We start from the raw sequence: 26,822 nt of genomic DNA, 5'->3' as shown, positions 1-26,822 counted from the left end.
TTTATATATGAATATATAAATGAACATCATAAATGAATATATATAAAATATTCTGAATATATATGAATATTTATATATATAAATATATAGATGAACATAATAAATGAATATATATAAAATATACTGAATATATGATTATATATGAATATATATGAATATACTGAATATATGATTATATATGAATATATATATGAATATATATATAAATATATAAGATGAATAGATGTAATATACTGGATATATGAATATATATATATGAATAGAAATTTATATACAGCACAGTTTTAGTTCCATGTGCTGTGTAACACTTATTTTAACCTATAAAAATTTCAGCTTCTATAAAGCAGCTTTATATTGACACCTGTGGCCTTGAGCAGCTTTATTAGCACTTTATTACAGGTGACTAAGTCAACGTTCTCCTTTCTTAGCAGAGATTTTTTTTTAAAATATTATTTGCCAGCCCTCACCTGATTGCTCACTGCTCTGCCTCCTTTATTCAGCCCTTATCACATGAACCTCAAGCAAACATTACTAAGAGGGATTAAAGGGGCAGCAAAAGTTTGGACTGGGGGGATGATTCACACATACAGTAAATTTGGAATTACCATGAACTGAAGCCTGTCCCTGTGTTCCTTTTTCACCCCAAATCTCCCCAAAACTGTCCCATTCCTCGAGCCACCGGTGGCACCCACTGGTTTTATTTGAGTTAATTTATAAACACATCAAATCAGGACCACCCAACCCACTCCCTACTTCAACGCCTGCTCCAATTCCCGATTTATTTGTGGATGGATTTGATTTCCTCTGAGGAAATCCCGCTCTGAGGGCCCTGAACTCGGAGCCACCGATCCATGTCCCGACCCGTGGGCCACGAACCAACCAGCAGGAACTTCCACTGGCTGTAACCCTCCGTGACTGGGCTGTTGTGCAACACCTTCAGCAAACACTTCCTCATGTAGGAACAAGAATAAAGCCCAGGCAAGTCTCTCCCTCTCATTCTCAGCCCAGCCTGGGAACGTGACATTCCCGGGGCACGGACACCTCGACATTCCCAAGCACGGACACCCCACCGGAGCAGCCCAGCTGGGAGCATGAAAATACTCCTCCTTCCTGCCCTTTTCCTGCTTTTTCTCCACCAAGGTACAGCGTTTTTTGTTTTAATCCTTTCTCTGGGCAGGACTCCGGATGGGTTTTTAATTATTAACAGGGAGATAATACGGAAGAACGGGAATTAAAGCCGTTGGAAAACGGCGGGGCTGGGGATGTTTGGGGTTTTCCTCTTTGTGTTCAAATTGATTATGTCGAATTCTTCAGTTGGAGATTTATTCACCTGTTTGCAAACTGGCCAGAAATTGCCTAAACCCCCAGAACTCCTTAATTCTGTGAGCCACTTGCTAACTTAGTTAGTTCTGTGAGCCACTTGCTAACTTAGTTCTGTGAACCACTTGCTAACTTGGTTAGTTCTGTGAGCCACTTGCCAACTTGGTTAGTTGTGTGAGCCCTGCAAGTGAGAGGACAATTTATCCACTTGCATCTCCAATTTTGGCCCTAAAAGATTTCTATTTGAACCCAAATAACAACATGACCCGAATTAAAACCTTTAACCCTAAAACCTTTAACCCCCTTATTATTTTGGCACTTCAGGTTCTGAGTATTCCTGTGCCTTCACCTGAGCAGACCCCACTTTTTTTCCTTTCAATTGTTCCTTTCAATTCATGTCAACAGGGAACAGATTTTTTTTTGTCAGGGCTTGGCAGGCACAGGCACGGACAGGTTTTAAATCCATAATTAACCATGTAATTTATACTCAGGCAGGTATCTAAGTTTGGATTATTTGCACAGAATATCTGGAAATGGGCACGGTGTTTAAGGTGTTATATCTTTTTTTTCCTCGTTGCCAGTGGATTCCTCACTAATGATTTTTAGTTTAGGCACTTGGAAAAGTATATAATTATTTCTCCATTATTACACAGCACCAGGCCCAAGGAATTTCTTTCCTCCTTAAACCTCCTGACTCCAGACAGTGCCTGAAGGCAGACAAAGACAATACACTGATTAAAAAACTCACTCTAAGAAACCATTTGTTCCAGGCCAAAATTAACCAGTTTTCCTCGAAAAGCTGTTTGCATCAGACTGCAGGAAAAGGATAAGTTTAGTCCTGAGTCTTCATTTAAATCCCACTTAAACTTGAACTGTCTGGGCTGGAGTTGGACAAAGGGTGTGAACAGGGAGATAAAAGTGGAGAATTCTGTACCAAGAGGCCTAAAATATCACTGATCCTACTTTATGGTTGTGGCAAAGACTTAAGTCTGAAAACCATGATTTTTTTAAACAAAATAAATGTAATTATCTGCTTAAAATAAACTACAAAAGATCCCTGGGAATTGCAGGAGTAAAGTTACACTTGGTATTTGCTCTGAGCACGTGCCCAGGGCTCTGTGTAAGAGCTCAGCAGGTGTAAGGTCACTTCTCCACCAGTTTTATCAAGATACAACCCAGTTTATTCTGCAATTACTTTTGGAAAGAGTCTCATTTAGCAAACCAGGTGCAAAGATAGAATCTGTTTGTCTGCCTGGGACAATTTGCATGGGGATGTGCTCTGTTGTTCCAGACAAATTACAGGCAGTGGGTGCCCCACTCCTGGGAAAACCTGGGCCTGGGGCAGGGAATTAAATGGGAGGTGTATCCTCCCTTTGGGTTTTGTGGGGTTAGGTTTGTTTGGGGTTGGTTTTGTATTCAAGTACAGGCTCTTGTGCTCTGAGCCCTTCAGAATTTCCCAACTCACATGAAATGTCCTTTAGTAGGAGCTTTAAGAGTTCAGGGGCATCTAAAACCTGCTGTTGCCTTGTTGGAAACCAACACAACCAACCCTGTTTCCCCAAAAACCTGGGCAGCAGCTGCTCTAATGAACTTCTGGGATGCCATAATTAAATTCTCTGTGCTGCCCAGCCCTGCAAGTGGTGCCCCAAATTAACTTTGGTCAAGATTTATTTGGGTGCAGAGCAGAAAACAAAAAGAAACCCTTTTCCTCAGCTCTGGATTTCCTCCCAGAGTTCTTACAACCACTGCAGACACACAGCGTGCCTTAAAGACCATGAGAAAGGGTTATGGGAGTTAAAGAATTACCTGGATTCCTTCCCACCTTCAAAATTTTCCTACTTTAGTGCTATCTCCTATTATTTTACCTGGTTTTGTTCAAACACCTCCTCTAATCCTTCTGCTGTCACGGCTTTGTACCTCCCTCCAATTAAAGAGGTGAAAGTGTCTCTGTTATCAAGTTCTGTCACAATTATTTATGGGAGAAAGCTTTCCAAGACAGAAATCCAGCCTCATTCCAAACCTCTGCATTGTTGTAAGTTTATTTGCTGATCTCCAGGCAGTCTGGACTTGCCCATCATGTGATAAGGGTTTGGAGATCCCCCTTTTCCCAGAGCTTTATAAATTAATCCCTGTCACCTGCAAAGTGCAGAGGCAAAGGCTGGTCTGGCAGGTTGGGACTTGAACTGCTCAGAGAAGCCCACAGGGAAATATTTGGACACCTGGAAGCAGCCAGGTGGGGCAATTCATCCCAAATCCAGGTGGGACAATTCATCCCAAATCCAGTTGGGAACAACCCGCTGGTGTCGGGTCGCCACGGACCCCTGAGCACGAGGCACGAGGGGTGCAAGAGCCCCAAAAAATCAGCCTTGAGAGGCAGGAAATGAGGTGTTCGAAAAATTAATGCCATGTTTTCCTAAATATCCATCTGTTTGTCCCCAGGGAGCACCAGCAGGGAGTTACCTGGAGTGGAGAGCTATGAAATAGTTTATCCACGGAAGTTGCGCTCGGTGCAGAAAAGGAGCACGGGAAGGAGCACCCAGGTATCAAAAGAGAGATGTTTGATGTTCCTGGGGGATGGGGAAGGGTTTCTGGAGTCACAATACCCCTGGTTTTTAAGGGCAAGGGACTTTGGAGCCAGAGAGTTGATCTTGCAAAAGGAAATGAAAGAGAAAACCTGGAAAAGTGATACCAGGAGCTGTGAGGTGGGACATGTGCAGTGATCATCAGTGGGTGTTTTAGCACCTGAATCTCTGCAAAGATGTTGACTTTGACACCACTCAAAAATTTAATAACCTCCAGACAATTTATTTTGAAGCTTAAAAGCACTTAAAAGCCTTCAGCACTTCAGAGGGTGTTATGAAAATGTTTAAACCTCAGCATCCTCCCCAGCAGTGACCATCAGTGGTTCTTTTAGCACCTGAATCTCTGCAAAGCTGTTGGCTTTGACACCACTCAAATTTTTAATAACCTCCAGACAATTTATTTTGAAGTAAATTCAACCAAAAGCTGAAAAGCACTTAAAAATCTTCAGCACTTCAGAGGGTGTTATGAAAATGTTTAAACCTCAGCATCCACCCCAGCAGTGACCATCAGTGGGTGTTTTAGGGCCTGAATCTCTCTAAAGATGTTGACTTTGACACCACTCAAAAATTTAATAACCTCCAGACAATTTATTTTGAAGCTTAAGAGCACTTAAAAGCCTTCAGCACTTCCAGAGGGTGTTATGGAAGTGTTTAAACCTCAGCATCCACCCCAGCACTTCCCCAAACATGCTTAGGATGGTAAAAACGAATTTGCAAAGTTAAATTTCTTCCTCCAAGTAAAAAAAAAATACGAGACAGAAGTGACCTCCTGCTTATTGTGCTGCTGCCAGAGCACTTGTTTTTGGTGGGAAGAGGAGGAAAGGAGCACTGCTGGCAGGTGAATGAGTTGTAGCAGCCCACAGTTTAACACTTCAATCTGTTTACAGACCAAATATGTTGACAAGGTGGAGTATGGAATCAAAGCCAACAGCCAGGAAGTCGTCCTGCAGCTACAAAAAAATAAGTAGGTTGGGTTCAACTCTTTCCTCGGGTGTTTTTCCTGCCTCTGAATGACTGTGGGGTGTTCAGGATACAAAAAAACCCAGGATTTAGGCCCCTATAAAACAGAAGTATTGGAGTAAAAACAACTTTTCAAGAAGAAAAGGGGAGAGAAGCATCATGGCAGTGTTTTGGGAACATGAAATAAGGACTTGGCCACGAGGCATCGCCGTGGTGGAGTGACTTGCCTGTACCTCTGCTCTCCCATTTGTTTCCTAAGGGGCCAAATCCCTGAAAGTTTAATGTTTTCATGGCGTTCCACGAGTTTTCTGGGACCATGAGTAGTCAGGGGGTTATAAACTCGTAGCATGTAGTGACAGGACAAGGGGGAGTGGTTTTAAACTGAGAGAGAGAGCGGGTTTAAATCAGATATTGGGAGGGAATTCCTACCTGGGAGGGTGGGGAGGGGCTGGGATGGAATTCCCAGAGGAGCTGTGGCTGCCCCTGGATCCCTGGAAGTGCCCAAGGCCAGGTTGGAGCAACCTGGACTAGTGGGAGGTGTCCCTGCTCATGGCAGGGATGGAATTAATTGATCATTAAGGTCCCTTCCAATCCAAACCACCCTGGGGTTCTGGGATAGATTTGTTGATGTTGGAAGTATTTTCCATTCTGTGCTTCCATATTTAAATATCTATGTATTAGATAGATAGATAGAGTTATTTACCTGAACACTACTGCTGTTGGACTTGGAATAATCTAATATATCCTGGCATTGATAAGGTGCTTCCTGGAAGTGGAAAACTGGGAAAATTCTCCCCCTTGGCTACAGGAACAGGCCTGGAAAGAGGCCATGCAGAGGGTACAGAAGGGCAGGGGGCTTTGTCACACAAGGAGAAGCCCAAAATTGCACAGAACAGCCCAGAATAAAGCCCAGCTGGGATTTTCTGGCCCCACCAGAATACTGAACACGCAATCAGACAAGTCTGCATTAATAATTACTTTTCAAAGGGCTGTGTAAATACAACAGCACCATAATCAATTCACCTTAAATATAGACTGTAATTAACTGCTTCCCCCTGTTTTAATCTAATCTAAATATTTGCAGTGGGGAGAGGGAAAATATACTGTAATAAATCCCTTCCTTTGAAGAGAAATGGGACTGTGGCAGTTTGGGGCAGTTGCCCAAACAGAAGTGAGGCAGATTTGCTTTGCTGCTGATTTTAGTCAGATGCATAAAAGGCCAAAAAAAAAAAAAAAGGATCAATATGTAATTATACATTTGCATTCAGATCTGCTGGGAGATTAGTTTAGAGCAATGAAATGAGTAGATTTTAATTGCCTTCTTCTCCTTGAGAAGTGTCCCTCTGTTTGAGGAAGGACCAGGAACAGGCAGAATTCCCCACCCCGCTGCTCTGCTCGCCGAGTTTTTTCGATACTAATAATAACCTGAGTAATTGTTTGAATTCCCCACGTGCTTGGTGGGTTGTGTAATCACCTCATTCCTGCATGGCTACAATTTCTTTGGAATAAGAACTGCACTTGGCTCTTTGCAGGGATCTTTTAGGTGGAGATTACACCGAAACTGTTTATTCGGATGACGGTCGACAAATAACAAGAACTCCTCGGATCAAGGTAAGAAAGGAAGGCTTTTTTCCCATATATTTGCAGTCCTGAGGTCCATATGAGATTCCTGAGGCCGTGAAATAATAGGAGATATAAGACAGAAAGGAAAGATTTTAAATCAAGCTTCTAAGCCTGTAATTTAGGATGTGTCTGAAGGGACAGGGAAGAGACACAGATTTATCCTGTTCTTGGATTCAGGGAAGAGGGAGGAAATAATTAATACCCTGGTGATGTTTTTCTGGGTGATTTGGGCCATTCACTGAAGAGCTGGACTTGATGATCCTGGTGGGTCCTTTCCAACTGGGAATATTCTGGGAAGAAGGGACTCGTGGCTTGGGCAGAGCTGAGCCCTGTTTTTTCCCGTCGGGAATCAGCCCCACAGGAAGACACCACCTCTCCCCTGAGTGCTGATGAACAGCCTGTGAGTCAAACCTCTCCCTCCTGGCAGGACAGGGAGTGGAGCCAGGGCCATCCCACTGCTCCCAACCTGCCTGTTTGCCCTCCTGACCCCGCTCCTGGTTCACACCCCGCTGCCGGTGAGATCAGAGGTTGGGATGAACCCCATTTCCTCCGGGCTCACCTTCCCACCCACGCTCAGCAGATGCACTCAGGTCACTCCAGGTGCTTTCTCTGATCTGTGACAAATCAGTTCTTCCACCCAGACACAAAGGGAGTCACCACAGAAAGGAGTTTTTAATTAACTCTGCCCTCCTCGGGAATTAACTCTGCCCTCCTCGGGAATTAACTCTGCACTCCCCGGGAATTAACTCTGCACTCCTCAGGAATTAACTCTGCTCTCCTCAGGCTGATCTTCCACCTGAAGCTCCTTTTCCCAGCTCATTCCATGTGTTTTAACACTCAGGATTTGGAATCCAAACCCTCGTTTTCTTTGTCAGCAGGAACAGGAGGATCTCGAGTGAAATAAATGAAAGAATTCTGGGTTGGGGTTTTTTTTTTGGGGGGGGGGGGAAGGCATTTCTCATTGCTCCAATGATTTTTCTTAAATAAATCCTGGGAAAAGCAAACATCACCTAAATGTGGATAAAGACAAACTCAATCAGGCCTATCTGTGCTGAACAGGGAATGCCTATTTTTCTCTTAAATCTCCAGTGATGGAGATAAATCCTCCCCTTTCCCCCAGTGATTTTCCCTTTTTTGGATCTCTTTATCCCTGCAAGAAAGTTGTCACTTTGTGGTGAAAGGAAGACAAGTAAATGGTAAAAGTGAACCCAAAGATCCAGGAGCAAACAAAAGGCACGAGGCAGGAAGGTCTGGGGCCGTGTTCTTAAGAAATCCATTCAGGAAAATGTTAAAGGTAACATTTTCCACAGTCCCTCGGTGACTTTGAAGTCTCTTTGAACACAGAAATGTAAACCTGAGATCCTTAAGCCAATTAAGTCACAAAACTCTTTCCCCTAATCATATATTTAACATTTTAATCTCATTGAAGTTAATTGCTGGGTTATTAAACGGTGTTGCCTTGAAGTTTGGCTGCAATAAAATCATTTGGTGTGGACTTTAATTCATCAGTTTGTGTTTAATTTGGAGCAGTGTGTGCCCATATCCTTATTTTTATGTGTTCTTGTGTACTGACCAGCTCCCACCACGATTGGTTGGTCACAATTTGGGTCCCTCCTTGTTGAAGGATAAAAATAACTGTTAGGGAATAATTTTTTAATTCATTTTGAGACCCTCCTAATGGGAGATTTCAGCCAGGGCAGTTTATTGTAGTTTGTCTTTTGAAATCACTGCATCCAGAGCAGTTGGGTCAATGGGACAGGGCCCAGAGTGACACTGGATTTTCCTTTTCCCAACAGGATCACTGTTTTTATGAAGGCCACGTTCAGGATGATGCTGAGTCCACAGTGAGCATCAGCACCTGCCAAGGGCTCAGGTAAGGGCAGCTTTGCTTCCCAAAGGCACAATAGGAACGTTCTGGGATAAATTTTCCATATAAAAAGAATCAGGATGGAAATAAGTCGTGTGATCTATTCCTGCTGACAAGGAAACCACTTTACTAAAGAAGCAGGGAAAGAAAGGGGGGGGAAAGTTCCTCAGTTCCTCACAATATTTCAGCTTTTCTTCTCACCTTTGAATTCCTCACTGAACCAAAATTCACTTTTCAACCCCCTCTCTTAGCACAAACCCCAACAACTGAAATCAAATTAATTCCTGCACCAGCTTCCTTTCACTGCCAGTCTCCTCCTCAGAGACTTCACTGGCCACCCAAATCTTCCAGCTGACTCGACAGCTTTAATTCCTGATTTAAATTTACATTGGCTGAAGGCTGCCAGAATATTCCATGCTTGGGATAAACGCTCTGGAGATGCTGTTGCTCTCTTGATTCAAAAAAAAATATCACAGTCCAGCTCCTTTTTTCAGTGGCTATTTTGAGACCCGTGGCCAGAGGTACCTCATCGAGCCCCTGGGAGGCTGGGAGGGAGCAGAACACGCTGTTTATAAATACGAGGCACTGAAACAAGAGCCCATCAAAACCTGTGGCCTCTCCAACAACACCTGGGAACAGGATTCTGACGACCCCATCAACGACATCTTCAAATCCAGCAACAGCCCCGAGGTAAGGACGGGGTTAAACACAGAGGGAAGGGGTTAAAAACTCGAATTTGAGGAGCCCAAACCCCACTTTGGCTGCTCATTGCATCAGATTTTAAAGAATCAGCACAAAAATCTTCCAGATCTGAGGTTTCAGAGTCACCACCCGAGTTAAACCCTCCTGCCTTTACCAACAGGTGCACCTTTACACACCTAAATACTTATTTAATATCCAGCAGATCCTTCATAATCTTATTAATTTTAATATCTAACCTGCTTCTTGTCTTTTAAAAACAGTCCCACTCGAAATGACTTGGTCAAACAAACACCTCCAAGAGTTAATAGATGGGTTTGAAGTTGCAAAGACTGAGGCTAAAGCAGGTCATTTAAATCTATTATTTCTTTAGATGAAAGAGTACCTGAAAGCCAAAAAATACCTGGAGCTCTACATAGTTGCAGACAACACTCTGGTGAGTATTGGAATTGTTATTTTCCCAGGATAGGTGTTGATTGCATCCCTGGGCTCCTGCTTTTCCAACTACTGAGCTTGGGTGGGAAAAGGGTTTCCTAAAATGGGTTTGTTTTCAAAATCCTGCCTAGAGATGAGGAAAATTCAGAAAACCCCTTAAAGTGCCTAAAAATCTTGAGCTGGAAGGGATCAATAAAAGGATCCTGGAGTCCAAGCTCTTCTCTACACCCTGCCATTTAATACACATCTTGAAACAAATTGTTTGTTAAAATACTCCATAAAAAGAGAATTTCTCATCAAGTAGCCTGGGCATGGAGTGGTTTGCAGCACAATTGATTTTCTGATCAATCCCTTTTCCCCCCTCTCCTTTTCCTGACGTTCTGTATTTACATTTTAGTACCAGAACCACGATAAAGATGTCAAAGCCATCAGACAGAGGGTGTTTGGAATCGTCAACTACGTCAACACGGTAGGAGTAAACCACTGACATCAAAATCCAAGTTTCTTCTGTTGCAAACAACACAAATGTTCATTATTTTATATAGTAATGAATGAAAGCTCAAGTGCATCGTAATTTAAGGAGGAAATTTAACACTTAACAGGAAATGATCCTGTTCTTTGCCTTCAGATATGAGATTTTTATAAAGAAGGATTTATACTGAACTTTGTTATCACTTGTTAAAATGTGAGGGTTTGGTTCTGAGTGAGGGAAGGGATGAGGGTTTGGTTCCATGTGAGGGAAGGGGCGAGGGTTTGGTTCTGAGTGAGGGAAGGGGCGAGGGTTTGGTTCTGAGTGAGGGCGAGGGTTTGGTTCTGAGTGAGGGAAGGGATGAGGGTTTGGTTCCGTGTGAGGGAAGGAGTGAGCGTTTGGTTCCGAGTGAGGGTGAGGGTTTGGTTCTGAGTGAGGGAAGGGACGAGGGTTTGGTTCTGAGTGAGGGAAGGGATGAGGGTTTGGTTCCATGTGAGGGAAGGGGTGAGGGTTTGGTTCCATGTGAGGGAAGGGGCGAGGGTTTGGTTCTGAGTGAGAGAAGGGACGAGGGTTTGGTTCTGAGTGAGAGAAGGGACGAGGGTTTGGTTCTGAGTGAGGGCGAGGGTTTGGTTCCGAGTGAGGGAAGGGGTGAGGGTTTGGTTCCATGTGAGGGAAGGGGCGAGGGTTTGGTTCCATGTGAGGGAAGGGGCGAGGGTTTGGTTCTGAGTGAGGGCGAGGGTTTGGTTCTGAGTGAGGGAAGGGACGAGGGTTTGGTTCCAAGTGAGGGCGAGGGTTTGATTCTGAGTGAGGGAAGGGGCGAGGGTTTGGTTCCGTGTGAGGGAAGGGATGAGGGTTTGGTTCCGTGTGAGGGAAGGGGCGAGGGTTTGGTTCTGAGTGAGGGCAAGGGTTTGGTTCTGAGTGACGGAAGGGGCGAGGGTTTGGTTCCTAGTCTTTGCCAGGTTGGAGTTTTTTAAGCTGAGTGTCTGTGCAGGTTTACAAGGCCAGAGTTGTTTTGAGCTGAGTGTCTGTGCAGGTTTACAAGGCCAGAGTTGTTTTGAGCTGAGTGTCTGTGCAGGTTTACAAGGCCATCAGTATCCACGTGGCTCTGGTGGGGTTGGAGGTGTGGACGGACGGGGACAAGCGGCCCCTGAGCAGGAACGCTGGGATCACCCTGGACGCCTTCGCCAAATGGCGCCGCTCGGACCTGCTCAAGAGGAAGGGCAACGACAACGCTCAGCTCATCACGTGGGTGCCTCTCCATCCCAAACCCCTTCATTCCTTAAAAATTAGCCTAAAACCCACCTGGATTTCGGGCTCGCCGACGCCGGTTTGTATCAATGACAGTGCGGGTTTTAATTGGTAAAGAGTAAAAATGAAAATGAAAAATAAAGATGAAAAAAAATTTAAAAATAAAGATTAAAGCGCGAGTTTTAGTTGAGGAAAATGAAAAATAAAACTAAAAAATTCAAAATAGAAATTAGAATGCGAGTTTGAATTGCTAAAAATGGTGCTCTTGTTTTTTTCCTGGTGCGGGAAAAAAATGTATTTTTAAAATTTTTTACTTATTTTATGTTTTTATTTTATATTTATTATATTATTTATTTATTTACATTATATATAATATATATATACATATATATATAATATATATAATATATATAATATATATAATATATATAATATATATAATATATATAATAATATATAATATATATAATATATATAATATATATACACATTATATATATTATATATAGTATATAATATATATTATATATTTCTATATTTATGATATATATTATATGTAATATAAATTATATGTATTTTATATATTATTATTTTATTGTATATTATATGTTCCCAAAATTATAGTTGATATATTTTTTATCGAATATATTATTTATCTTAATTATTTATATTATTTATCTAATATATATTATATATATTAGATAAATCTAATTATTTTCTAATATATATATTATCTAATATATATTAGATAATATATATAATATAGATAATATATATTAGATAAATAATATATTTATCGATATAATTAATATAATATGTAAATAATATATTATTTATCTAAGATATAGATATATATTATTATTATTTATCATTTATCTAATACATATTATATTATTTATCTAATATTTATTTATTATTTATTATATAATTTATATAATATATTATCTATTATTTATCTAAAATTATTTATCTAATACATAATTTCGTATATCTAATATAATTATATATTATGTACTATAATATAATATATAATAATATAATATAAACCATATTTTTATTATATATATTATATCTAATATAATATATAATATAGTGTACATGATATACATATTATATATTATAAATAATAATGTATTATATATTATATTATAATATATATCAATGATATATTTATATTTATATTATATATTTTACATATATTTTTTAGTATTTTCCTTATTTTATGTCCCATCACTGACCCCCTTCTGCTTCCTTCTCCTTTCCAGGGGCCTCAACTTCGAGGGGACAACGATTGGCTTGGCCTTTCTCAAGTCCATCTGCAGTAGTTTATATTCTGCAGGTGTTATTCAGGTCTGATTGAGTTTTATTCTATTTTTTTAAAAGCCTTTCATGTAGTTCGTTGTTGTTTTTTTTTTTGCTGACCCTGTAAAACCCATTGATGAAAACTGTTGGTTTGTGGCACTTTCAGTTCTGTCTCTGGGTCATAGAATTATTTTATTTGAGATCCCTGGGGGTGTCCAAGGCCAGGTTGGAGCCACTGGGACAGTGGGAAATGTCCTGCCCATGGCAGGGGTGGAACTGGATGAGCTTTGGGATCCCTTCCCACCCAAACCATTCCAGGATTTTATTTGAAATGACACACACAGGGTGTGCACACCCCCATGGTATCTATTCTATTTACATCTATATTATAATATAGATCTATAATAGATCAATACTTTTAATGTATGCTTTTGTATCTGCATTTATATTCCATTTGTATCTATATTTATTCCAAATATATCTATATGGATATATCTACATTATATTTATTCTAGCTGTATCTATATAGATATATCTATATATATTCTATCTCTATTCTATTTATATCTCTATTCTATTTATTCTAGATATATCTAGATAGATATAACTATATATATTTTATTTATACCTATATTCTATTTATACCTATATTCTATTTATTCTAGGTATATCTCTATAGATATATCTCTATATATCCTATTTATATCTATATTCTCTTTGTTCTAGATACATCTATATAGATATATCTCTATATATCTTATTTATATCTATATTCTCTTTATTCTAGATACATCTCTATAGACATATCTCTATATATCCTATTTATATCTATATTCTCTTTGTTCTAGGTACATCTATATAGATATATCTCTACATATTCTATTTAGATATTTATTCTATTTATTCTAGATATATCTCTATAGACATATCTCTATATATCCTATTTATATCTATATTCTCTTTGTTCTAGGTACATCTATATAGATATATCTCTATATATCCTATTCATATCTATATTCTCTTTGTTCTAGGTACATCTATATAGACATATCTCTATATATCCTATTTATATCTATATTCTCTTTATTCTAGATACATCTATATAGATATATCTCTATCTATTCTATTTATATCTCTATTCTATTTATTCTAGGTACATCTATATAGATATATCTCTATATATCCTATTTATATCTATATTCTCTTTGTTCTAGATACATCTATATAGATATATCTCTATATATCCTATTTATATCTACATTCTATTTATTCTAGATACATCTATCTATCTTTATTCTGTTTCTATATTTATTCTCTTCATATTTATATTTATTCTAGACAGATCTAGATAGATCTATAGCGTAGCTGCACACAGGGATGGAGCACCACAAGGTGCAGCAGCGAGACAATTCCCCTTGGATTATTCTCTCCCCTGGTGTTCCCCTTGTCCCCAAACGCTGCCACTGGCCCGTCCTTGTCCCCGCAGGACCACAGCCGGAACGTCATCGCCGTGGGAGCCACGCTGGCCCACGAGCTGGGCCACAACCTGGGCATGAGCCACGACACCAAGGCCTGCGCCTGCGGCGACGACGTCTGCATCATGACGGACACCGTCAGGTGAAGGGGCAGAAACCCCCTCGGGGGGGGCAGAAAGGGTGCAGAGAAACTTCCTGTTTCCAGAAAACCGAAGTATTTTTGGCCTCTGAGATTACACCGTTCGAAATATTTAAAAAAAAAAAAAACGGAAAAATGAAGGTATTTCAGGGCGTTGTAGGATATTCCCAGATTATCGCTGCCCTCCCCCCAAAAAAACAACCAAGTGAAAAAACCCCCAAACTTTAGTGACTTTTGGGTAGCATTGGTGTTCCCTGCATGGTAGAAGGCTTTATATTAAAACATGATTTCATCCTTACAATGCTGACAACGTGAAACTGCTGTGGGGTCTCAGCCAGAGCTCTATTTATTTTTCCTTTCTTAATTTTATTTGTAGGTTTTTATTTTTTATTTTTATTTGAATATTTCCTTTTCACCTACCAAATTTTATTTCTAGATTTTTTTTATTATTTACTTTTTATTATTTTGTTACTATTTTACTTTATTATTTTATTATTTTATTATTTTTATTATTCTATTATTTTATTATTTTATTATTTTATTATTTTATTATTTTATTATTTTTATTATTTTATTATTTTATTATTTTATTATTCTTATTATTTTATTATTTTATTTTTATTATTTTATTATTTATTATTTTATTTTATTAATTTATTATTTTATTATTTATTATTTTTATTTTATTTTTATTATTTTATTATTTTATTATTTTATTATTTATTATTTATTTTTTATTTTTTATTTTTTTATTACTTACTTTTTTATTTCTAGAGTTCTTTCTCAATTTCAATTTTCCATTTTATTTTTCCTATCTTAAATTTCCTTTGTGCATTTCCCCCCTATATATTTTATTCATCTATTTTTTCATTTTATTACTCTTTTTTATTATTTTTCCTCTGCTGTCTTTATTTATCAATAGAGATATTTGGAGAAATGGTTGCAGCTGATTTTTGGGGGTGGTCACTTGGCTGATTTCTCTCACAAGGGAGAACTCACGAGTGAGTTTCTCTCACTGTATTTCTCTCACAAAGGGGACTTCTCCTCCTTCCCTATGCCCATCCTAACGTAAATCCTCGGGATTTCTCCCTGCAGTTCCTTCATTCCCAAGGAATTCAGCTCCTGCAGCCTCCAAAGCTTTGAGAAGTTCATGTTGAACGACATGCCCGAGTGCCTGACCGACATTCCCGACGTGAGCAGCATCATCGCCCCCCCGGCCTGCGGGAATGGCTTCGTGGAGAGGGGAGAGGAATGCGACTGTGGCACTCCTGAGGTACCTGGGAATGAAATATCCCTTGGAAAAGGCAAAGGGGTTTGCTCAGGCTGGTTTCTGTCCCTCCCTGGGGCAGGGAGCTCAAATTTAGCTGAAGGATTCCTGTGGTCACCGGGGGTGGGATGGAGGAGGCAAATCCTGGTTTGTGGGGCTCTGGGGACACGGGAACTGAGAGTCCCACAGAGCCACCTCCATGTCACCAGCCCAGAGAGTTCCCTGCCCAACTTCCACCATCACAAGTCCTCTGAGGAGAGGCTGAGGGAGCTGGGGCTGTTCAGCCTGGAGAAGAGGAGGCTCAGGGGAGACCTCCTCACTCTCTGCAACTCCCTGACAGGAGGGGGGAGCCAACTGGGGGTTGGTCTCTTTGCCCACCCAACCATCAGCAAGACAAGAGGGCTCGGGCTTCAGCTGTGCCAGGGGAGGGTTAGGTTGGAGATTGGGAAGAATTTCTTTGCAGAGAGGGTGCTCAGCCATTGGAATGGGCTGCCCAGGGAAGGGGTGGATTCTCCATCCCTGGAGGTTTTTAAGGTGAGCCTGGATGTGGCATCAGTGCCATGGGCTGGGAACCACGGCGGGGTTGGATCAAGGGTTGGACTGGATGATCTCAGAGGTCCCTTCCAACCCAGCTGATTCTGTGATTCTGTGATTCTCTGATCAGCAGCCCCACTCTGTGCCCTCCCCACGTTCCCTCCCAGGGCTGGGATGGCTCCTTGGGAAATGGAGGTCCCAGCCCCCTGTGCCAGCCCAGGGCAGGGGGTGGTGGCAGGTCCCAGAGCTCTGGTTGTTGTTCTGTCCCAGGAGTGCACCAACGACTGCTGTGACCCCGAGACCTGCAAGCTGACCTCGGGCTCTGCCTGTGCCCACGGGGAGTGCTGTGAGAACTGCCAGGTGAGACCCTTCCCCATCCAGCCTTTCCTGGACAGAGCAGAGACAGCTTTCCATAGGATCAATCCCCTTCACTTGTACTTACTGACAGCACATCATGGAATCATGGGATATCCTGAGCTGGAAGGGGCTCACAAGGATCGGAGTCCAACTCCTGACCCTGCACAGACACCCCAACAATCCCACCCTGTCCCTGAGAGTGTTGTCCAAACACTCCTGAGCTCTGGCAGCCTTGGGCTGTGCCCACTGCCCTGGGGAGCCTGGGCAGTGCCCAACTACCCTTTGGGAGAAGAACCTTGTCCTGAGATCCAACCTGAGCCTGCCCTGACACAGCTCCAGCCATTCCCTCGGGTCCTGTCACAGCTCACCAGCCCACCCCAAACAACCCCACAGCAAACAATTCCCTCAATCTTCCAACATCCTGGAGAAACGAGCTCTTGGATCACCCATTTTCTCCTTGTCGAGTGTCATAACCAATGTTAAAGGAGATGCAGGTCCCAGAATCCCAGAATCTGCTGAGTTGGAAGGGACCCACAAGGACCATCAGTCCAACCCTCAGCCCTGCACAGACCCATCCCCAGAGTCACCCCCTGTGCCCCAGAGGATCAGCCAAACCCTCCTGGAGCTCTGGCAGCCTTGGGGCTGTGCCCACTGCCCTGGGGAGCCTGGGCAGTGCCCAACCAGCCTCTGGGGGAAGAACCTTGTCCTGAGATCCAACCTGAGCCTGCCCTGGCACAGCTCCAGCCATTCCCTGGGTGCTGTCCCTGTCCCAGTGCCCACCCACCCCGGGGGTGATGCTGCTCCTCACACAACCTGCACAGCCAGGACGAGATTTTTCTGCCCTAATTCCAGCTCTGGCCGAGTGTGGTTTCCAGCCCTGTGGAGGGGCCCTGTGCTAAGGGTGGCTTTGCTCTCCCCTCCCTCAGTTTAAGAAGTCAGGAGCAGTTTGCAGGGCAGTGAAGGACGACTGTGACCTGGCCGAGATGTGCTCCGGGAGCTCCGCCAGCTGCCCCACGGATCGATTCCGGGTCAACGGGCACCCCTGCAACTATGGAGAGGGGTATTGTTACATGGGCAAGTGCCCCACCAGGGACAACCAGTGCAAGGCTGCCTTTGGACCACGTGAGTAACACCAGAACTGCAATCTGGGTGTCTTGGGCAAAGGAGAGAGAGAGAGAGGGAAAGAGAGAAACAGAAAGAGGTAAAGAGGGAAAGGGAAAGGGAGAAAGAGAGAGAAAGGGAGAAGGAAAGAGGGAAAGAGAGGAAGAGAGGAAAAGAGAGAGAAAGAGAAAGGGAGAAGGGAAGAGAGGAAGAGAGAAAAAGAGAAAGAGAGAAAGAAAGAAAGAGAGAAAGAAAGAGAGAAAGAAAGAGAGAGGGAAAGGGAGAAAGAGAGAGAAAGGGAGAAGGAAGGAGGGAAAGAAAGGAAAAGAGAGAGAAAGAGAAAGAGAGAAAGAAAAAGAGAAAGAGAGAGAGAAAGAGAAAGAGAGAGAGAAGGAGAGAGAGAAAGAGAGAGAGAAGGAAAAAGAGAAAGAGAGAGAAGGGGAAAAAGAGAGAGAAAGAGATGGAAAGAGGGAAAGAGAGGAAGAGAGGAAAAGAGAGAGAAAGAGAAAGAGAGAAAGAGTGAAGGAAAGAGAGAGAGAAAGAGAGAGACGGAAAGAGAAAGAAAGAAAGAGAAGGAAAAAAGAAAGAGAGAAGGAAAGAGAGAAAGAGAGAAAAAGAGAGAAAGAAAGAGAAAAAGAGAGAAAGAGAGGGGGAAGCTGTGCCTACAAATCCTCAAGGACCTGTTGTAAATCAGGAATAGCACATCCATAAAAATAAACTCTAGTTTCTAGCATGTAATTGTCATATTTCATATAACTCTTATTTTTCTATTTGATACAGTTATTATTTCATTATTTCACACAATCATTGTTTCCCCATCTCACACTGCAAGTGATGGTGACTCGTGAGCCAAAGCTCAGAGCACCCAGTGCAGTGTTTCCAGAGAAATGGGAAGTGGGGAGGGGATTCCTCTTTCACACAACGATTTTCAAAGAACTGGAATGGAGCTGGGGAAGTATTTTTGGCTACACAGGAAGAGGAAGTGTCTGTCTGTCAAATTAACATCCATATTTGGTGTCTTTAGGCTGCTGACAGTAGGAATTTGTAGAACCACAGAATGGTTTGGGTTGGAAGGACCTTAAAGATCATCTCATTCCACCCCCTGCCATGGGCAGGGACAGCTTCCAGTAGCCCAGGTTGGAACAACCTGGCCTTGGACACTTCCAGGGATGGGGCAGCCACAGCTTCTCTGGGAATTCCATCCCAGCCCCTCACTGCCCTCACAGGGAAGAGTTTCTTCCCAGCATCTAATTCCAACTGCTCTCTCTCAGTTTAAATCCATTCCCCCTTGTCCTGTCCCTCCATCCCTTCTCCCCAGTCCCTCTCCAGCTCTCCTGGAGCCCCTTTAGGCACTGGAAGAGTCTCTCAGGAAGAGAGGAAGAGAGGAAAAGAGAGAGAAAGAGGGAGAGAGGGAAAGAGAAAGGGAGAAAGAGAGAGAGAGAGAGAAAGGGAGAAGGAAAGAGGGAAAGAGAGGAAGAGAGTAAAAGAGAGAGAAAGAGAAAGAGAGAAGGAAAGAGAGAAAGAGAGAAAGAAAGAAAGAAAGAGAGAGAAAGAGAAAGAGAGAAAGAGGGAAAGGGACAAAGAGAGAGAAAGGGAGATGGAAAGAGGGAAAGAGAGGAAGAGAGGAAAAGAGAGAGAAAGAGAGAGAGAAAGAGAAGGAAAGAGAGAAAGAAGGAGAGACCCTTCTCTTTCTCTGGAGCCTTCCCTTCTCCAGGCTGAAGTGCCAGAGACTCATTCAGCAAATGAAGTGGGCAAGGCCATTTCCTGAGCAGGTGAAGGAGATGGAACATCCTCAGTTCTGCCAGGCAGAGCTCCCAGACTCATTCCAGGGCCTTTTCCTCTCTCCCAGAGGCGACGGACGGTCCCTCCTCCTGTTACCGCCTGAACGAGCGGGGCGCGTACTACGGGTACTGCAGGAAGGAGCTGGGCACCCACCTCCCCTGCAAGACAAAGTAAGCTCCAGAGCTTGGGATTTGGGAAGAAAAACAATTCCTACTTCAACTGAAGAGACAGAATCCGAGCCCACCCTGTTTTAGATGTCCCCGTGTCCCTCCCTGTTGTCTGGGTGTTGTGGGAAAGTCACTTCTGAGAGAATTAGTTTGAGATCACGAGGTGAAGGAGGAAATGTGGGGAGAGGTGTGGGCAGACCTGCTGGAGAGGATGAGTGTGTGTGTGTGTGTGTGCTCACAAAACCACAGGGAAGGGATTTTGGGATAGGGAAGGGAAGGGATTTTCTGATCTGAACCTCAGAATATTAAGGAATATCATCTAAACACTCAATTCTGCACATCACTCCCAATTAGCTCCAGAGGAATTAAGAACCCATCACCTGCTCAAACCACCAAACACCACAAACCCAAGCTCCCTCCTGCAGCTGTTTCCTTGGAATTCAAGCTGGAGGAGGGACCAGCTCAGGGGGGTGAGGGGGGTTTGCTGTGCCATGGCCTTGTTTTAACAGCCCTTTGTTCTCCTTGCAGAGACAAACTGTGTGGGAAGCTGTTCTGCTCTGGAGGGAGGGAGATGCCCCGGGAGGGGAGCCTGGTGACTGTTAATTCCTGCAAAGCAAGTTTTCCTAAAAATGGAGATGATGAGGACCTGGGCATGATTCTTGATGGAACCAAGTGTGGGAATGGGATGGTTAGTAGGGAATAACTTTTCTCCATATTTTTTCCTCCTCTTTCAGTCTTAGCTCATTCTTAAGGATAATTTTAAACAGGGAAGGCTGAGCTGACACCAGACTTCTGCTGGTTTTCCCTACATCCCCAAACCAGTAGCAAAGCAAACAGGAACTTCCATGATTCCAAATTCCTTTGCCTTGGCTGCTGTCCCTTTATTTTTTTTCCTGCCACAAACATATGTGGCAACAGAAACACCCTTGTAAGAAGGTTTTATGTAGAAGGTTTTATGTAGAAGCTCATAAATGTATTACTACATTTAGTGATTCCCATCATGGATGTGCCAGGAATCTCTTAAGTGCTATTCCCAATTTTCTTCTTGGAAGGGGAGAGATGTCTGTACATCTTTGTCACTCCCCTTTGCTGTAAAACACCCAAAGCTCAGATGAAAAATTATCCCCACATATCAACCCCCTGAGGTGGGTTTAGGTGATTTGCAGAGCTGTTCCCACATCTCCTCGTGCTCTTCATCCCTTCACATGATGATGTTCCAGCTCTGAACCTTCTGGAAGCTCTGAATCCCTCTGGGAACCTTTCATTTCAGGTGTGCAGCAATGGAGAGTGTATCTATGCTGAGGAGGTCTTTAGATCAACCAACTGCTCTGCCAAGTGTTCTGGACACGCTGTAAGATCTGAGATTTGATGCCATTCACTTTAAAATGATGCATATCAGCTGCAGACCTTATTGCTGAGGGTTTTTAAGTCACTGGGATGGGAGTTGGTAAAAACTGGGGAGGCAGAAGCTTCTTATATTTTTATGAAAGCAAATCTAAACTGAGACAGGATCAGTATTTTTACCAAGGAGACCACAGGAGGTGGACACAGCCTCTGTGTCTGGCCCTGCCCCTGAGCCACAGCACCACAGCTCTCCTCCTTTAGGTCATTTTGGGGTTGGGAAGACAATGTGTGACCATTCAGAGACCTGGAGATGTGTGGGTTAACCCTGCCTTGTACTGCAGCTCTCACCTGCACACCAGCAGAGCCCCAGGGCTGGCCTGTAACCCCCAAAACTGCTCCTCTCTGGGCCAAATTTTAAACTGAGAGCTTCAATAAACTCACCAGAGCCACCCAGGGACATCCCAATTCGCTCCCATTCCCAAACTGAAGGTCTTTGTGCCTCCCCAGGTGTGTGACCACGAGCTGCAGTGCCAGTGTGAGGAAGGATGGGGACCACCCACCTGTGACAGCTCCTCAGCCTTTACCAGTAAGTGCTGCATGGCCACACCTTGGGATCTGCCCTCTCCCAGCTGGAATGAGCCTGTGAACTCCAGGGAGACAGCCCAGCACTGGGGGCTGGGCTGGTTCATGGAATTGTGGAGGCTGGAAAAGCCCTCTAAGGTCACAGAGTCCAACCAGCCACCAGCAGCACCCCCATGGTCACCACTAATGGTGAACACTTGAACACTTCCAAGGGTGGGGACTCCACTATTCCCCTGGGCAGCCTTAAACACCCCTTTCACTGGAGAAATTTCCCCTAATATCCAACATAAAATCCCATTTCTTTGCACATATTGCATATCTGAGTAGGTGATTTCTGAGTATCTTGAAGCCCCTGCTGCTTGTAGGAACCACCAGAGCAAGGACTTTTCTTTCTGAGCTGACAAGAGGGGAGCAGCTTCTCCCCTCTCCATGCTGGGATAAGGAGCTCACTGTCACCTCAGAGTGGAGCCAAGATCCCACAGGTTTTGCTGTGAGGGAGGTGGACAAGTTCCTTTGTCATCTGCAGGCAGCTGGTCTTTAACTGATCTACCTCTGAAGGAAAACATTTTGTGGGTAGATTTCCATCTGTCTGGGAAAAAAAAAACAAGCAGTCTTTATTTTATTTATAATATAAATATGTTTGTCTCCCCACACTCCCCAGAGCACCATCAGCTCTGAACATCAGGGTTTGGTTGAAGGACAGTTGTGAAGGAAACCTCACTTGGGTAACACCTTTTGGAGGCAGAGGAGAGGAGTGACAGCCAAAGGATCTTTGAGGCTGGATGGAAAGGACAGGGATTGTTCAGGGTTTGCTCAGCCCTGCACAGGCTTCAAATCTGGCAAAACCATCTCCATCTGTGCCAGGAGAAGAAGCCACAAAGTGAGGACAAACAGGGTCCAGATCTTGGGGAAAAAAATTCCTTTGCCAGTGGTGGTGATGGGAGACTTCTCAAGAGCAGTGGATCTCTTGGATCTCTGTCCAAGCTGGAGGATTCTGGGCTGTTTAAGGAGTGTCTGTTGTCTCTCCCTGGCAGGCATTGCCATCGTGGTTGGGGTGCTGGCTGTCCTGGCTGTCACAGCCACTGCTGCAGTGCTGCTCATCCGCTTCAGAGTGGCCAAGGAGAGGTAAATCCTTCCCCACTGACTGAAAAAAAAACCCTAAACCAAAGCCATGGAATACCTGGATGGGTTTAACTTGGAGTTTTCAAAGGGGGTGGGGGGAATTAGAAACCAAAAAGCCAAGGAATTCCTTGAGCTTTGCTGAACTGCTTCAGAGCTCTCATATTTGGGAGAGGAGTGAAGATTTGAAATGCAAGATTAATCAAATTAATCAAGATTAATCCTTGATAAATACAATAAAAAAGCAGGGCCATGGCTGTAACACACCACTGGGATTAAGGCAAGGATTCAACTGCAAGTTTATTTATTTCAGTCAAGGTAAGATTTACCACAATATGAAATATTTTACAGCCACCAGAACAGGAGTGGACCTGGAGCCACCAACCAAGTGTTTGTGGATCAAGAGCAGAGGTGCAGAGAACCCCCAGGCCTGGCAGTGCCTGCCCAGAAGGTGAGGGCAGGGGGGTGCTGGGCCAGCTGGGTCTGTCTGGGACTGTCCCAGCCACCAAAACCCAGCAGCCAAAGTGGGCTCCTCTTCCTCCAGGGTCCCAAATGCTTCTCCAGGGCTGAGAGGGCAGTGCTGGGAATGCCAGCGTGGGTTGGGAGTGGGGAAAGCACGTGGGGCTGAGTCCCTGAGTGACCTGAGTGACACAGGGAGACAACACACAAGGGCTCCATCCCATGGGACTGTTTCCTGTTTGCAGGTGGATGGGAAGAAACTCCTGCTCCCTGTGCCTCCACCTCAGGAGAGCAAACCCCAGCTCCAGAGTGTAAGTACTGCCAGGGAATGTCCCTGCTTTCCCTGCTGCCTTTGGGGAAGACAACCCATCCCAAACCAACTCCCAAAGGCTGGGCAATCCCTGAGCTCCAGCCCAGGGATTTCTCAGGGCCAGGCAGCACTTCCTACATCAACCACATTCCCGTGGGACCACGGGCATGCACAGTGTGTGTAGAGAGCCAATATGTTTTCTGTTCTGTTTTTTCCAGCCTGCCTTAAGGCCTAAAGGTCCCCCACCTCCTGTTCCTTCCACCAAAGCAGCCTCATCTCACCCAGAGGAGAAATTTGTAAGTACAGCCCTCCAATTTTCCCACATTTCCTCTGAGTAGCAAAGGATTATCAGATGCCAAACAGTATTTTTCAGTTTCTGACCGTGATTTAATATAAAAATTAAAACTCACAGCCATTCAAACCAAGATTCTTTAAGTAAAGAGTCACCTTTTTTACCACATCATCCCAAACTGCACAAGATACTCTTGGATACTCAAGGAATCCTCTCAACCATGACATGTCCCTCTCAGCAGCAAAAGTACATGGAGTTCAAAGCAACAGGGATTTGGGGTGTAAATCAATGCAAAGGAAGAACAAATTTGCTCCTCCAGGTGTCTGGGATGGTCCCTGTGTTGCAGAGATGTGCTGGGCTCTGCCCTCAATGTGTGTTTTGAATTCTTAAAAAAACTGGAAACCGGAAGGATGTGAATATTTGTCCTCAATAAACCCAAAGCACCTTAATTAAAAGAAAACACATCCCTCAAATATTCCCCATCTCAGCCTTTGAGCCCCCTGCTCAAGGGTGTAAAACCCATCTTCAGCTGGTGCTATCACTGTGGCAGTGCCTGCACAGAGAATGCTGGGCCAGGACTAAACAAAATAGGAATTAAAACACTCCCCCATATCAGCTTGGCTGTAAAACCACACTTGGATGTCAGTGGGTTTAGAGAGGCTTCCTCAACACACACCTTGAGCTTCCTCCTCGTTGTGTTTGAGCACAGACACCCAGCCCAGGTGAATTTAAATACTGAGCACAGCTCACTGGCTTCTGAAAGGGATCTGCCTCCCTTGCCTGGTGGTAATTTGGCATGTGGAGAGATTAATCCACTTCCCCTGCAGCTTTTCCCCTGGGAAATGTTGTGGTAAATCCATGAGGACACCTGAGGTCTGGGGGAGTTCTGCAGCTGCTCAGGCAGGAAAACCCAGTGACATTTAAACTGCATTTTGTTCTAGGCACCAGAGAGGAAACCTCCTCATCTCCCAGTCCCCAGAGGCAAACCTCCACCACAGGTAACCCGAGTTCCAGTGGGAACAGCGATTCCTTTGGGATGTAATTCCTTGCAACAGCCCCGGGCAGCCTCTGATGTTTGATTTAACTCCTTCTTTTCCACCCAGGCTTTAAAACCCCCAGTGAATCCCCAAGTCTGAAGTTTCTGACACAGGGCTGGATGGAGATGTTTTCAGGGACAATTTGCTTGCCCCTCCATTCCTCCACTTTTGGCAAAGGCATCCAGGATCATCTTCCTCTTCTCCTTCCAACAAGAACAACGGACTGGTGGCTGCTTGGGAAGAAAAGGGATGGACTCTGAGCAGTGAGGAACATTTTGGTGAAGACACAGAGCTTCTGCCCAAGAGGAAACGAAGCAGAGTCACTCTTTGCACTGAGGTGTAGACTGGGAGTAAATTCCAAAGCTGCTGAACACATCCCAGCTCCTGGGCCAGCACCCAAGGTGTGGCTGCACCCACACTGCTCCTCTGGGCACAGACCCCAGGGGGTGAGGGAATGTGAACTGTGTTACCTTGGTTTGGCTCCATTTTGGGATCTCTGCCAGCCCCTCTCCCTCCTCCACAACACACCAGACCTTCTTCACACATCATCCTAAACTGCACAAGACACTCTTCATCTGTGCCAAGGAATCCTCTCAGCCCTCACATGTCCCTGTCAGCAGCAAAAGCACGTGGAGTTCAAAGCAACAGGGATTTGGGGAGTAAATCAATGCAAAGGAAGAACAAATCTGCTCCTCCAGGTGCCTGGGATGGTCCCTGCATTGCAGAGGTCTGAGTTCTGCAGAAAGACAAACCCTTCCTGCCCTTTGGGGAGGAGTTGGTGTCCTCGAGGTCTGAACTAGACCTGAGCGAGGTGACACGCTGGAAATGGGTCTGGAATGATCCTTTGGGATGGGATTCTCTCAGTAACCCTTAGATTCCCTGTTAAACAAGATCCCTGGGGTGAGCAGGGAGAGCTGGAGAGACTCAGGAGCTCCAGGTGCTGCTCCAAGAGCTCCAGAGCTCCGGCTGTGCCACTCCACAGAGCTCCAGCTGCTCCACTGCCCTGGGACAGGGAAACCCAGCAAAGCAGCCCCACCAAAACCCTCCCTCAGTCCTTTCCCTGCCCCCTCAGCTCCACAAACATCCAAGGATTCCTCCCTTCCAGGACACCCCCACCCTCCCTTTGGTGCTCCTGTCTCCCTGAGCTCCCCCCGGGGGGGGTTGTTGTGGGGTCACTCCTGGGAACCAGGGGTTGTTTTTGTGGGATGAGTTTTCCCACTCTGCTTCATTCCCGAGGGTCCCTCATCCCTCCTGCCCTGTTGGCATCACTCTGGGCACGTTGCCCAGCTGGGATGGCCCTGTTGGCACTGGTGCCAATGGTGCTGGGAGCTGCTGTTGCCACTGGCACTGGGAGCATCCCTGTGCTCGGCATCCAGGGTTGGAAGGTCAAGCTCCCAGAAGTTGTTTTTTCAAGGGCAAAAATTCTACCAGGGGAGAAGAAGAAAAAAAAAGAAGAGAGAGAAAAATAAGGAAAAATAAAAGAGGGAGAAAGGAACTTGCCCTGGATTCGAAGTACTCAAGATTTTTATGGAGTTTCCAGTGAGAAGTGGGTTTAGGTTTGGAGCAGGATCAGAATCAGAACACGGATCCAGCTGATCCCACTGTGACTCAGGAAAGTTGTTTCCAGCCCTTGGGCACAGTGGCTTCGCTGGAGAAGCCAAATTCCCAAATTTCTGCTGTTTCCAGTGACCCTCCCTGAGCTCTCACCCTTCAGACCCACCCTCTCTGATCCAGAATTCCAGATAAAACTCCAGTTTCTCCTCTTGGGCTGGGCTTTGTCTGAGGTTCCCAACCCCTGCAGAACACAGGTGTGATGGAATTCCAGTCTGGTTTGAGGAGGGAGGTGGGATTTTGGATTAGGATAAACATTACTGGAAGAGCAGAGCTTTCTTCTGCTTTGGATTATTGCTGCTTTATTTGAGTCAGGAATGGATTTGAACCCATATCTGTGTTTGACTGTGGTGTAAAGACTCAGAACTTATTTTTTATGAGCTGTAATTAATGTATATACAAAGATTTCTGTATTAAAATGTTCTCTCTAAATGGGAGGTAGTCGCTGTATTTTTTAAAAACCATCATTTCCACATGAAAAATCGTGTAAAGTGGGACCATTTATAACAATGCCAAATCCCTAAAATTCCCAGGTTTAACCAAAAAGAGTATTCACAGGTGTAGTCAAAACTTAAATTATAATTTAAATTAGAATGAGCTTATATTTAAAATTATAAAGAGAATTTAAATGATAAGATATTCCACCCCAACTTTTCTGCCACCTTAAAAATCTACTTCTTCCCCCTTTCCAAACTTTGTGAGCACTCCAGAATTTTCCAAGGATGGAGAGATTTGCAGCAA

General features: G+C 44.1%; 1 protein-coding gene across 1 annotated transcript; it reads left to right on the top strand.

Annotated features, from left to right (window-relative positions):
• The first annotated feature begins 661 nt into the window (after window positions 1-661).
• ADAM28 (ADAM metallopeptidase domain 28) lies at window positions 662-25,929 on the top strand. Its single transcript, XM_032712553.1, has 24 exons — window positions 662-1,140; window positions 3,760-3,860; window positions 4,790-4,866; window positions 6,395-6,473; window positions 8,282-8,358; window positions 8,847-9,042; window positions 9,425-9,487; window positions 9,884-9,955; window positions 11,031-11,200; window positions 12,469-12,553; window positions 13,992-14,122; window positions 15,215-15,392; window positions 16,191-16,280; window positions 17,204-17,399; window positions 19,228-19,330; window positions 19,856-20,015; window positions 20,598-20,678; window positions 21,179-21,257; window positions 22,288-22,378; window positions 22,724-22,823; window positions 23,077-23,142; window positions 23,360-23,437; window positions 24,375-24,431; window positions 24,537-25,929. The coding sequence occupies exons 1-24, from the start codon at window positions 1,092-1,094 to the stop codon at window positions 24,567-24,569; spliced, it is 2,412 nt and encodes an 803-aa protein (XP_032568444.1). The 5' UTR covers window positions 662-1,091; the 3' UTR covers window positions 24,570-25,929.
• The last annotated feature ends 893 nt before the right edge of the window (window positions 25,930-26,822 follow it).

This window comes from Chiroxiphia lanceolata, chromosome 28, assembly GCF_009829145.1.
Source record: "Chiroxiphia lanceolata isolate bChiLan1 chromosome 28, bChiLan1.pri, whole genome shotgun sequence".
NCBI classification, from domain to species: Eukaryota; Metazoa; Chordata; class Aves; order Passeriformes; family Pipridae; genus Chiroxiphia; species Chiroxiphia lanceolata.
The sequence above is the reverse complement of the archived record's forward strand: the minus strand, read 5'-3'. Positions and strand labels throughout refer to the sequence as shown.